Source organism: Pseudopipra pipra, chromosome Z, assembly GCF_036250125.1.
Source record: "Pseudopipra pipra isolate bDixPip1 chromosome Z, bDixPip1.hap1, whole genome shotgun sequence".
Classification (NCBI taxonomy): domain Eukaryota; kingdom Metazoa; phylum Chordata; class Aves; order Passeriformes; family Pipridae; genus Pseudopipra; species Pseudopipra pipra.
This window is the reverse complement of record NC_087581.1, coordinates 33,449,671-33,464,126: the sequence shown is the minus strand read 5'-3', so window position 1 is coordinate 33,464,126 and position 14,456 is coordinate 33,449,671. Positions and strand designations below refer to the sequence as shown.

General features: G+C 36.8%; 1 protein-coding gene across 4 annotated transcripts in view; it reads right to left on the bottom strand.

Moving 5' to 3' along the window:
• The window catches only part of DENND4C (DENN domain containing 4C), a 70,080-nt gene that overhangs the window by 6,368 nt on the left and 49,256 nt on the right, over window positions 1–14,456 (bottom strand). For all 4 annotated transcript variants that reach the window (XM_064643140.1, XM_064643141.1, XM_064643142.1 and 1 more), the window contains 9 exons: window positions 13,155–14,302; window positions 11,395–11,575; window positions 9,682–9,791; window positions 6,996–7,171; window positions 5,454–5,636; window positions 3,778–3,967; window positions 2,631–2,876; window positions 1,162–1,279; window positions 385–538 (listed from right to left, as the gene is read on the bottom strand). In XM_064643140.1, coding sequence (XP_064499210.1) covers window positions 385–538; window positions 1,162–1,279; window positions 2,631–2,876; window positions 3,778–3,967; window positions 5,454–5,636; window positions 6,996–7,171; window positions 9,682–9,791; window positions 11,395–11,575; window positions 13,155–14,302 — 2,506 coding nt within the window. The remainder of the gene's footprint in view (window positions 1–384; window positions 539–1,161; window positions 1,280–2,630; window positions 2,877–3,777; window positions 3,968–5,453; window positions 5,637–6,995; window positions 7,172–9,681; window positions 9,792–11,394; window positions 11,576–13,154; window positions 14,303–14,456) is intronic.

The window sequence follows — 14,456 nt, the reverse complement described above, 5'->3', positions numbered from 1 at the left end:
ATAGATATAAATAGGGAGAATATTCTACACACTGCAACAGGATGCTGTACACTACATTTGTATTTATCAATTTACTACATCTGGATTAACACTAAAATCTGCATAGTTGACATCTCCATTTTTCTTACTCATTTGTAGAATGTCCATCTTGATTTAAGAATCCCATTCATCCATTTGATCTGGATGTACTATGTATGCATAGGGATACAGAATGCATCTGTTTGTAAACATGGGCATAAACAAATAAAACCATGGTGTTTGGTGGACACAAATGAAACTGCATATTCCCCAGAGGTCCTTATGAAATTATCATTATGAAATATATACAGTCTGATCTTGTTTAATTTTTAGTGGGGAGAAAATAGTATGAGATTACCCCTTTACCTCTGTCGTTTCACATCTGGCTTAATTTTCTGTAGGAGGAGGTTGATTGGCTTAACAACATCATTGTGCTGAATACTTAGTTTGATGTTCTCTAACAAAGTGTTTGTTGCCTGCTGATCTTCTGCCAGAGTGGAGGGTCTCTTTTCAGAAGAATCTAGGAAGTGTGAGCATACAGACTATTAAAGCAGTGACTATTTTTTTTTACTTTAATAAGCAGAAGGTATTTCAAAAAGTGAGATACATATAGAGAACCTCTACTCAATCTATAGACATTTGTTAAAATGGAAAGACTGTGTCTGCTTACAGTCTTCATGCAAAAATTACTTTATACAAAATGACAGGATACATCAATTATCCAAGTGCAAGAACTCCCACATGACAGAGAAATACAACAGATTGAAGAGCACCCAGCATTAGATGTTGCCCGTGATGGTTTGTTAGCTCACAAGCCTGCATAGCTATAACCAGATAATGCAGTGAAGCATTCAATTCAAGTGAAGCTTACTAAGCACCACATCTAGAGCAACTTCTCACACACCCTGTTTAAGCGAATGACATACAATGAACAGATTAAACTTTTTCACACAGATCAGTAAGGTATTTATCTAATGTGATATCTAGACTATGTCAAGTACCTAAGGGATTGCAGATGTTCCACATACTAAAAAAGCTTTCAAACTGAACTGATGGGCTGTATATGCTTCAGACACTACGAAACAACTGTTTCTTTCCATAGCCTCTGCTCCTTCTGATTTCTGCAACATTTGTTTAACTTACTGAGATTTCTCCAAGATATATAGAGGGGCTCCCCTGCCTCTTGGTGGAGGTTGATATTGTCCCACAGTAGATGGATGTATACCAGCCTGCTATCTTGAGCAAGAGATGTCAAAGGAAGCTAAAAAACATGAGGAAATGGAAACCAAGTTTTGAAAATATCAGTACAGTGTTACATTATTGAAAAAAACATTCTCTTTTACTCATTTTGCAAATGAAGATTTATTTATTTATTTATCTTGAATCTAACAAAAGGGAGATAATATCTTCTACAGTAAACTGCACTCAACCAGAGCAGTCACAAATACTGCAACATTTAGTTGCCATTTCCAGTTTATCTTAATGTATGAAGAACATTTAGTCTTCTACAGACATCTGAACAAAATATTTCTGATTATGTATCTGGAAATATTTTTTGTGCACCAAACACTTTACTTGATTCATACTTCTTACCATACTATACTGTAATATTTTCTGACCTGATGAAGATTTGGTATGCATATCTATGTGCTGGCCTTTCCAAAAAGCAGAAAGAATCTTTATTTGTATAAAAATATGAACTATTTATTTCCATTAAAAATATATGGCAGTCAATACAATAGCTCTGTAATTATTTTATAACATTAAGTCCCTCTGGGAGAGGGAGAATTACCAGAGAAGAAAAATTTACCACGTAGTGTGTCTATTTAAATAGTAATTATGAGACATTACGTCCCATCTTGTGCTTTTCCCTGCTAATGCACTGTGCTTTTCCAATACGCTTTAGACTTCATTAGTATTGTCTTCAACTATATTTCTTGAAAAATTGTTCTTGGTTCTAGGTGGGTGTTATTTTGAAAACTGAGGGAAAGAATTTTAAAACTGAAGTGTATACAAGCAGATAGGAAAATACTACCTTTTTTGCATACATTATATACAAATACATATCGAATGTGGTACCTACGTACACAAATTATATAGGTTACAGAAAAACATCTACTCCTTAAAATGAGAAAATCAAAACACTAAAAAGATATATCTGTTCTACAGCTTTTGTTCTAGTCATATAGTAATGAAACTCAGTGGAGTTTGAATAGCAAAACCTATTATTGGAAGAGAACAAAAAATACTGACCAATAACTTAAAAGGTTATAAACTCAAGTATGTAACCCACTGTATTGTGTATTGCCATATATTGTTATTTGTTAGTTCTTCACAGATACATCTTGCTTCTTTCTGCATATCAGCCTTCTCTTTAATGAATCTTACTCTCCGGCTTTTTGAAAGAGACCAGCTTGACTAGAATTTGAAGGCAGTTTTCACTCATCTTCCTTCAAGATTCCTTGTGGAAAACAAACCTATCTACTTGTTATAAAAAACAAGAATCTAGATTCAAGCTATTCAGAAATTACTTACCCACTTGTTTTGAACCAAACTTTCCAACTTAACTCAGAGTTAAGTATTTGCCATTCTAATACGAGGAAGCCACTTACCTGCACTCCATCATTACAGTGCTCAGATGTTAGAATCAGTCCAGGTAAGTTGCTAGGTAGATCCAACCGTTGGAAATACCAAACTAGATTCCAGAAAATGATGGGGTGTTGATTGATGAATTTGGATGTATGAATTACTTGCTCTCCCTCGTTCTCCAACAGTGATTCAAGCTCCTTATGCAATACCAGTGGGCTCAAGTAGGGTACAGATACAGGGAGAGGGTTAGGTCTTTTTGCTAAAGGATCCTAAAAACAGAACACCACACATAAATTTTGTTTTATTTTTTACAAAATCAAAGATTTTTTTCCCAGAAATACTTTTCAAGATTACTTGCTCTGGAAACCTCCATTGCAGTTTCCTTTCAGATTTAGAAGACGTCTCTGGAACTAATGAACACACAATAACTTTAGTAGCAGCAGTTTTCACTGTTGTGATATTTTTTAACTGTGAGGAACAATCATCTAGGTTCTCTCTCTTATGTAAACAAGAAAAAAAATGCTAATTTGTTAGAACTTGTTCCTGATTGTGCAATTTCAAGCTATCTAAACTGGTAGCCGGTACTAACCCTGTGGCTGGAAATTACAGAAAAATGTCAGTAATTATATCAGCTGCAGAATTGAATCATGAGTTCACATTTTAGACAGCTTCTGGACAATAAAAAGCACCAAGAGAGGGGAAACACTTTGTTTCACAAGTAAGAATAATGCAAGAGCCTCAGTACTGCCTCTTACCTTCTCCCAACCATTCAACAGGTAAGCCTAACAGAATATACAGTAGCAGTGGAAGTAAATGCACAGAAGTGGAATGAACTTTCACTCTTGCAACATTGGGTTGTTCATACTACTGAGTTTAGTCTGCTGTGGAAGCTGCTTTGTTATTAAAACAAACGTCCAGTTTTAGAAAGACAAAGACTAGGCTTCATTCCACTAGAGAGAACATTTCAAATCACACAGAACCATTTGTACAAAGTATCAAAAAAGCAATTTTAGATTAAGTGAACCAAGATTTTTTTCAGAAGTAAGAACATGAAAATATGCTTGGCCATTCCCATTTCCCAAATGGACAAGAATGCTAGTAGTAGAATATTAGTAAGTTCATTGTATTGAATGGTTTTCTGTCAACTGAATATGCAGCTTCTAAACTTACCGCAGCTTCTTGCAAACTGTTTGGAAGACTAACTGTTGAAATGCCATGAGATGGTCTCTGGGAAAGATCAATGTTTTGCAGTGGACCTCCAACACTGTGGCTCCTAGTCAAGGACACTCCCCTTTTTGGTGGATTACTGGCATATGTCTTCATGGTTCTGGGATCTGTAGTCTGTTCTTCTGTCACATCACTGTGTGAATTTTAGACAAAAATATGCTAATATGAAACTATTCGACATTTCTATGGCAACAGGAAGGAAGCAAAGAAAGGCTGCCAAGTAAAGATCCCAAACCAATTTTCTCTACTGATAAGGAATCACAAAGAACACAAAACAAAATGCCTCTCAAATGGTATAAATATCCCTCTAGAAAAGCAGCCAGGTATAACCTAAGACACAAATCTGAAAGCACTGCAATTCTGTACAGGTGCCATTCCTTGGTACAGCCTTACCCTGCTTAGAAAAACAGCAATATATAGTTTTGCCGACCTACAAAGATTGTCTTGTTTTGGCTATGCTCACTTTTACATCGTCTTCCCTTTATGTTTACTTTCTCCATCATAAATAGAATAAAAATATAACAGAAGACAATTCATAAATTGCATTCCAAAATAATTGCAAAAAAAATGGTGTCAAACTCATCCAGCAAGATAATTCAAGCAAACTCAGGCTTGTCAGATTTAACCCATGCAATCAAGCTGTTTGCAGATCTGGGAATCTTCATTTTGTGCTTCTTATAACTGAAACAATGGATAAAAATACTTCAACTATAATAAAGAAGAAAAAACAATTGAAACAGAAAGTGTCTGCTTTCAAATAATCTCCAAAGAGAGGGAAGAGATTAATGTACTGGTGACCTTCATTTTAAGTTTTACTTTAGTTAAAAATATATGTCATCAAAATAAGACATTAACATAAGCAATACCACCTTTCACTTTTAGTGTATTAATACTACATTCATTTAAGTCTTAATTATCTGACACAGGCATCACCTCATTAGGTCCCAGGGACTAATACTCCAGAATTCCAAACTGAGTAATGACTTCGAAAAAAAACTATTACAACAAAACATAACCAATCCCAGAAGAAAGGTCACAATTCATAGCATTATTTCAGTTCTTCCCTCTTTCAACATGACACCTTTGCCCTAATGCTTCCCCCCCCTTCAAACTGTTTCAAAAGTGCTATTGTTTTTTGGAGTTTCAGTTTTACATAGCTTTTATTTGTCATAGAACACACTCAGCAAAACTGTTCAGTGCTCTGAGAGCTTTCTCTCAAATAAAACTGTTCCAGACAATTGACTTATTTTTACTCATAATGCAGTGTCCCTCTTTTTAAAACATACATACAAGGAAAGGAGAAATAATGCTTGATTTTGGTGTGACTTTAAAAGGTAATTGTGTTTTAACAATTAGAGGTTTTACCTACTAATCAATAGCAGATGGACATAAAGTTTTATTTCTATAGCTGTATCTCTAAAACCTACTCATTTAGTGGAATAAGTGTACTTCAAACTGATAAAAGCATGCTTAAAACATGCAAAAAGAAAGGGAGGAAGCAGATGATCATCAAGTTAAAATTGTACTTTATCACATTTGGTATATAAGCCGACCTTCACTTTAGAAGTATGGAAGTACTGATACATTTCTGACAGAACCCAAAATCCTGTTTTACCTACCTCTGCTCAGCTGCAGAGCTAGTTTCTTCAGCTATGGTGTGGCTGGACTGCAGGTCATCTGAAAAACTGATCAAGTCAGCGACAGCTGGACTGGACAACAGTTTCTGCTCTGGGGGATCCGTGGTTAACGGAAGAGTACCACTCTGTAAACTATCTCCTGAGGTACTTTGCTTCAGGAAAAAGCTAAGTTACAACATGAATGGGAGGAGAGAAAAATATCGAGGTTAAGATATAAGCACAAAGTCATAAAGTTCCTATCTTCCACATTTACTTTTCAAAAGTAGCAAAAACAAGGACATAAAACATGGACAAGCTTGACAACAGGACACAAATTTCATCCTACTCTCACCCGTAAAACTTATATAGGCAGAGTAAATGAACACAGAGAGATCTGATCTGCAAAAGAAGAAATCCTACACTGGACATAAATCATTACTAATGATCTTAGTTTGACAGGGTTCCCAGGAACAAAAATACTGACCATCACTGCAAATGATTGCTATTGTAATGTGACATTACAGACTGTGGGGAGAAGTGGCAGCTCCACGAAATCCATGGGGCTTGAAGAGTTTAAAATATTACAGAGAGTTAGGCCTTTTCCCATGAGAACAGTGAGGCTAACTGGATGTTTCCATGGACACAGCCCTGAGTTTTAAGGAGTACAGGGGCGAAGCTGTTTGGCTGTGTTTGGCTGCAGGTGTTACATTCCTGGGTATTTTTGCAAGAATATGTTTATATTCTGAGGGGGGGAGGAAGTAGAAGTGAGCGAACTGAATAAAAGCTGCTGCTTCTCTGGAGCAGGGGACATCCCTTTGTCTCATCACCATGTTGTGTGTATGTTCTATTCTCCACGGACCAAGACCTATCGACATATACCCCACAACAACAGAATACGTGATCATACACCATTACAGGCACAAGATAACAGGAATGTGACTTTATCTGCTAAGTTTTAACTACACATTCTACAGCTGCTACAGATATTCAACTTCTGCAGTAGAGAACACTAATGGAAGCCCTTTTTCACAGCCATAACCACTACAGGTAGAACCAGAAATTTAAATCAAGTTCCAGTTTTCACAATGCAACTAAAAGAGGTAAAAATAGTAAGCAGAGAAGCTTAAACTGCAGAAACAATAAACTAGGGCATGTGTAACTAAAAGCTGTTAGTAAATTTAATCTGGGAAAAATTCTTTGCCTACAGATTTAAAAACTTCTTCATACGCTTTTAGAAAGTTCAAGATCCATAGGCTTTGTTTTAAAATCTAAACAAAATGAAAACAGGCCTACGCCTTCTGTACAGTTATGCTTAAAAAAAGTATGAAAAGTATGAAAAGAAAAATTGGTAAAAAGGCAACCAATTCTTTGGGTTTTGGCTGTTACACAATGAATCTTGATAATTTATACAACTTATAATTTCCCTCAGCACAATCATGGTTGTCAAATAGTCTAGACTGGGAGAGGTATCAAAGATCCTCTTGTGAAAAAATATAACCATGTACAGGTGCAAAGGCAGAAACAGTATCTATAAAACACACTGACCTTGCAGAGCCACGTAGGTCTTTAAATTCAATATTAAGCAAAGGTAGAAAGGTACTTTTACAGAAAGGACAGGTAGTGTTCAAGTTTGAATCATCTGCTGTCCATCCAGCCATAATTTCTTCATCATAAACCAAAGCTCCACAAGCTCTACATTGAGAGCAGCTTGACATCAATACCTAGAAAGCAAAGAATGAATATTATCAATCTTGTTTCAGGGTTCTTCTATAATGTTTTTTTATAGGCTTATTATCCACCAGAGTTTAATAGGTATCAGAATGCCAATGGGGAGAATTGCATTCACCAATACTTTCTCATCAGCCTCAGAGTTCTCTCATTCACATAACTTTTACCTTCGAAATAAAAATATTAGTAATTTATTTTTGACCTGGAAAAAGCATTACCCTGAAAGGTTACTAATTTGGCATTTGCAATTGCTTGCTTTTTTGAAGCCTTCAGCATATATGAATTGTTTTGAATTGTATAAGGAAATGCATGCCTACTTATCCAAAAAAATAAAGAAACCAAAACCAAACTAAAGCAACCAAATACAAAAGAAAGTTTTATAATTGTGTGGTATGTTGACTCTGGCTGGATATCAGGTGCTCACCACAGCCACTCTATCAAAATATGACAGAAGGCTTGTGAGTCACAATAGGGACAAGGAGATCACTCACCAATTACTGTCACAGGCAAAACAGACTCAACTAGGAGAAATTAATTTAATTTACTGCTAGTTAAAAGCCTGAGTAGAGTAATGAGAAATAAACCCCAAATTTTAAAACACCTTCCCCCCACCCCTCCCTTCTTCCTGGGTTTGACTTTCACTTCTGACTTCTCTACCTCCTTCCCTGAAATGGTGCATGGAAAGAGAGAATGGAAAATTGTGGTCAGTTCATCATACGTTTTCTCTGATGCTCCTTCCTCCTCACACTCTTCCCCTGTTTCAGTGTGGGGTCCCTCCCACAGGAGACAGTCTCCATGCTTCCCCCCATGGGGTCACAGGTCCTGCTAGGAGCCTGTTCTAGCACGGGCTCCCCTCCACAGCCTTAGTCTTCTTTGGGCATCCACCTGGGGGGGATGGCTGCAGGGGGACATCCTGCTTCACCATGGTCTTCACTGCAGGCTGCAGCAGAATATCTTCTTCCATGCATGGAGCACCTCCTACCCCTCCTTCACTGACCTGGGTGTCTGCAGAGCTGTTTCTGTCATGTATTTTCACTCCTCTCCCACAACAGCATTTTTCCCCCTTCTCAAATATGCTATCCCAGCAGCACTGTCACTGACAAGCCTGGCCTTGGGCAGAGGTGGGTACATCTTGGAGCCAGCTGGCACTGGCTCTGTTGGACCTGGGAGAAGCTTCCAGCAGCTTCTCATAGAAGCCACCCCTGCAGCCTCCTCAGTACCAAAACCTTGCCATGCAAACTCACTACAAATGGAAAACCATAAAGGTGGTCTTTGCCTAATAAAAGTCTCATCACTAAACTAGATAGAGAACTGGGGAATATATGATAAAATTAATCCTGTACTAATTGAAGAATGGGATGTACACCTTGACTTTTCGGCTTCCTCTTACTTGTTTCACTTGCATGGGAAATAAAACCAAAATCCTGCCATGAAACACAGCATCTAATATTTTAGATATCTGCCCAATGACATTTTTGTTCTACTATACTATGCCCCTTACATAATGCAGTATAAAAGTTTGTCAAGGATCAAACATAAACGAAAACAACACAGGACCTAGCAAAATAACTCTACAGCTGAAAGAAAAGCGTCCAAGGCAAACACAATGACCGTTGCATACATATCAGAAATCATCTAGAAGCAATAACTGAAACAGAGAGGCAAACATTATCGTGTCGGGTTTGGCCGGGACAGAGTTCATTTTCTTGTTAGCATTCTTTATAGTCCAGTGTTTTAGACTGGTCACCAGCTCCACCACTGCTTCAGTTGTTGCTGCACAGTGCCTTATACACCATCATGGACTTTTCTTTTTCATTACGTACCCAACCCATCAAGGAGGCTGGGAGAGGACACAGCCAGGACAGCTGACCCAAAAGATATTGTATAAAATCAAACTCAGAGATAAAAGTCTGTATATGTTTGTTTTTACAAGACAGCTGTTCCTTGGGGTGTCCTGGTGCTGACTGATAGCTGCATTGCTGGTTTTTTTTTGGTGTGTCTCCGTCCTTTTTTTTTTTTTCCCCCAATTCACTTATTAAACTGTCTTTATCTCAACCTTCAAGCTTTTTCTTGCTTCTGCCCCTTCCATCTTCTTCCCCATCCTGATGAAGGGGGAGTAAGCAAATACCTGTGTGAGGGCTTTGCTGCTGGCTGTGGCGAACTCATGCAATTATTTACTAACAAAACATAATTTTCATGCAAAAAAAAAAATTAAAAACCCTACAAAAAAGTCTGTTTCATCTCTAACTTCTGTTTCACTACAAGTTTTGACCCTTCCCTCAACAGTCTTTTCTCTCTACATATGAAGGATACATAAAAGCATTTTAGACACTCTTCTTTTTTAAAAATGTCATACCCCAGGCTAAAAGTATTAACCATCTTTGCAGTAAAAACAAAAAAAAGATGTTTTGAAAAAAAAACCACAATCCAACTAAACAGATAATTAATGCATACAGTAATAATGAATAATTTTAGCTTTCATCTATGAGTGTATTAATCTTACCTCCATCGCACAGTTCTGGAAAATGCTGGATAAACTAGTATTATGTGAAGAGCTGTGCTCTGATCTCTCAGAATCTGGAACTTTCATACTTCTTGGGAAAGAAACTTCACCTGCACAGAAAGAGTTGCTTTGTATTTGTTTTGTATTCAAGTAAATAGTAATTAACCCATTCTCAAAGAAAATAACTGCTGCTCAACCAAGGCAAGAAAATTGTACCAAAAGATGTCCAAAGGTATGTGTAACTCACTGACATTATGATTACAATATAATGCTTGTGATTAACATTTTAAGGTTATTTTTCTCACACAATATATCACAGATTAGTAAAAGAAAAACACAAAAAATAAAGACTGGCAAAGAGCAGTAAGATTGCTCAATGTATATACTCTAAAAAGTTGGTGATGATTTCTTGAACAATACATCCATATGTAAATTGTAAAGACAAGGATAGTACCAGGTGAAATGCATGATACCAAATATGCCATTACTGTGCTTCAGTTTTCCCTGGCTAACATTGCAGTAAAACAAATGCGCTTCTTTGGTAAGGCTCGGTTTCAGGGTTATGAGTTTCGGTCTGGAGAAGGGGAAAAGGAGTTGTAATATATTCACCAGAAGGAAACAGTGAAATCGGCTTTAGGAGGCAAAATTATCAGCATTACTTTTTACAAGGCCAAACTTTTCTATTGAAAAAAATACTACCAGCATTCCCTTATTATAAAGAAGGCTATTCTGATTTTTCAGCTCAAGTTTATGTTTGTGAACAAATTTGACAAAGCTTGTTGGCTGCCACTCTTTATAGTTAGTGCTTATAACCCTTCTAACTAACTGGAACTAGAAGATACCTTTTAAGATTTTGTGAGACAGGGCCAGCTTATCTCCAGTCTGCAAGACAGTTCTTCCTCTCCTGATGCAGATAGTTTTACAATATTTGTATCATTTTTGTATTGCAAAGAGACCTAAATCAACCCTAGAACTGGTTCAGTAACACATCTTTTTTCTCAAAATAAGAATCAAATCTGAACTGAAAATTATTAGATTTATTTAATCCAGTTTTACATCTGGCAGTGGGGATGGGAGGACAATTTAGCAATAGGCATATAGTCATCAATTATTTACCTTTACAACTTCAAATCAAGTATGTATCCAAGACCTCCTATTCCATGGTAAAGATGAAAAATTTTTGCTTTGGATTTTTTGTGTGCTTAAGGCTATGGAGTTGGTTTTGTTGGTTTGGTTTTGTTTGCTTGTTTCCCCCCTCAAAAGATCTGTCTCTTAGTTATGCACCTATTGCAGTTCTTGAACTGCTCGTCTTTTCTGTATTATTTCAAGAACTTTCAGGGTATTATGACTACATGAATGAGCAGGTCTTTCTTGCTATAACTAGTTAAGAATCTTCCTATCACATACACAGCGGAACCATATTTTTTTGGTTAAATAACCATAACCATAATAACCATATTTTATGGTTAAATTCCTGCATTTTGTATCAGCTTTTTATACATCCAACAAAGAGAGAAACATTAGCTAAATATTTACTACTGCAAGAGAAGAGTACAGAAGAGAAGTAAAAATTTGTTTATAATTCTCTTAAGGGCTTGAAATAACTTCAGATTAGCATAGCTTTCACTGTTTTAATGATTTCACATACAATAGTTTTCCCTCTTTGTTGTATTATAATCAAGTTATGGGGAAAACAAAATCAACTAATCTCACCTGCACTGTAATGCTGTCTTCCTGCATCTCCACTGCTACTGCTACTGCCAAGGCTAGTAGTGCTTTGTCCAAGCTCATTTGTAATTAGCCCTGGGGCTCCAATTCTTGACGACAGATTATCTCCTAAAATATTATCTTCAAAACCTACAGGGAAGTTATAGTCTGGTTGGTTGCTTTCATCCTTTAATGCAAGAAGAAAAATAGTGGGTTTGAGTAGTTCCACATCCATTACTTGACTTCTATCTTTATCCTAAAGAATAAATAATTAAGCTAGCAGACTAAGATTAAATCCTGATGTAAAAAAATTGTTAAATGTAAGATAAATCTATGTAACCTCAAAAAGTGCAGATAATGGATGAAGCAGGAAGATACTGAAAAAATGACAGGCTTTAGCAAAAAAAATACTTTAGCTGAGGATCACACTGAGTGACAAAACTACAGGGATATAAACTTATTCATTACAGGAGAAAAAGGACAAATTACGCATAACTGTGATTTGTTAGACATTACAAAAAATGAAGGAATTGTCAGAAAAAAGGCTCAAGTTGAAGTCACATTCTGAGAACTGAAAATAGGAATGAAACATATCAGCTGAAATGATGCAGCATTAACACAGTCACCAAGACACAAGACGCAAGAAAGACCAATAATTAGGATATTAAAAAAAGGTGATTTAAAGAAATAAAATAACAGAGAATGAAAGGATGCTTGAAGAAACTCAATGGAACTATGAGCCATTCAACAAAATTCTATGTAATAGGTCAGTGTAATAGAAAGGCACAGAAGATTCCTAGATCATAGGAAAAAAAACTCAGGAAAGAAAGCAAAGCACTGAGTTTTCACTGTCATAGGCAAAATCTAGGTAAAAACAAAATTAAGAATTTTTTTAATTTATTTAAATTAAATAAATTAGCAACATAAGTTGCTATTAGCAACATAAGTTAAATTTGTTTCATGTAGAAATTAAGCCAGACAGCTATCTTCCCCTTCTCCACCTTTTATGAACACTGGGCAAAGAAGACAGAATTTGCAAAAGGCAACAAGAATCTTATCAGCCTGAAGAGGAGAGACAAAAGAGCCTTAAAACCAAACACCAGATTGAGGGGTTAACTGGATCAAGCAGAGGTCCTTCTAAGTAGAGAAAACTGTTTGAAGGCACAACAACAACACATGTAGAAAAGAGGAAGTTACAATATTCATCCATCTATCTCCTCCTTCATTCTTGTAATTATGCTCTGAAATGTTTTACTCCAAAAACGACTCTGTTAGTCACACAAGAACCATAACATTTAGCGTCCAAATTCTCAGTAAGTACATTTACTAGATTTCGGGCTGTACCATACGACTTTCAACTTTAATTCTCACCAATATGACTTCTTAGGTTTGTGATTTGTTTTCACAACCTTAGTTTTTGTATAATAAGACAGGCAGTGTGGCATCATTTAAGGTAACACAATTTTATTCTCACTAGGGTTTCTTGGCTCAGCTTCTTTAAATATAAAGATAAATAAATAAATAAATGGGGGGAATGTTGAGAACAAAAAGTTCAAGCTTTCTGCATCAAGACCACTTAATTTGCTTTTGTCTGAAATGTGGGTTTTTTAATGGCAAGGGAAAATACCATGGATAAAGCATAATTTTATTAGCTAATCTAAGTCAATACTTAATAAAAAACACCTCCTTGAGAAGCAATCCTCTGAAGACAAAAGTTATCCCTCTAACTTTGTCTCCCCAAATTTTTCATATTGAAAGAGACTTACCTCATCATCTGAGTAACTATATGCCGAAGTTACAACTCCCCACATCTTACTGGCTACATTGGCAGCCTGCTTCATGCCTGATTTCAAAACATCCATTTTTGGTCCAGACAGTATATTGTCTAACTTCAGATTGGATAAAGTTGTCACCACAGTTCCTAATGAGCCATGTTGAGAAGAACGACCCAGTCCTGTCAAAGACGAAGACCGCTCCTTTTGGACCTGTGGATGGGTTTGTTGCTTTGATCGTCCAGTGAATGTTTTGGATCTGGAGACAGAAGGACTTCTTCGATTTTCATAAGACTTAGGCGATGGTAGGACAGGATCCAAAGGCAGGCTTGACCTCCTTTCTTGGGAGTGACCAAGTGTATCAGAAGCTTCTGCTTCCTTATCTGGCTTATGCAGTTCCATGCTGGGAAACTTACTACCTAATGGGTTCTTCAAATTCATATAGCTCTCTATTTCATCTGCCAAATTACGTGCTGCAACTGGTGATATCAACTTTTCCCCAGGTTCTGGATAACTTGGCTGCGTGCTGTCAGTAGCTAGCAAAGACAAAGGGTCCAAGCCTACTTCAACATCTTCCCTTTCGATAGGCTTAACCACTCCATAAAAGCTATTTCTTTTGGCAGTTGCATCTTCAGATTCTGGTTTTTGGGTTTTGGACTCAGCTGACTGTTCAAGGTTCATGTCTTCCACTGCAGTCATGTTTTCACCTCTTCCATTCTCAAGATGCTCCTGCCCTTCCCCAGGTTCTTCCACCACTTGTGAAGACTTATGCTCTAATTCCCAAACAGTCTCAGTCACACAACTCCAAGTTCCACTTATATCAGAAACCTGCTGGTCAACGATATTTTCAAAGCTGTGGGATTTATTCATATGACAGGGTGAAGTGTTGGCTCCTGATAAAGCTGCTGTTAGAATCTTGGCATCCGCTCCCATCATTTTTGCTATTTCTTTAGAATGCAAGTCCAAGCTGCCTTTTTTCAGCAGCATTCCTGCTCTGCTTTCACTGCTGAAACTGCAGCTTCTCTCTGAAAACAGTTTCTGCCTCTTCTGTCTTTTTTCACTTGTTTTCTTAGGAAGAACATCACCAAAGACTACATCTTCAACTGAATCCTGAGTTATAAACAGTGGGCTAGAAACAGTTTCTAAAAGAGAAAATGCATTAATATGGTATTCATAGCCACCAAAAATGTTTATTTTCTGAAATCATGTGAAATCTCCTTTATCTCCTTATCAGTGAGACGACTGCGAGTACCACAGTCTCAAGCTATCCATAAGAAGTTACACTAGCATTAACAA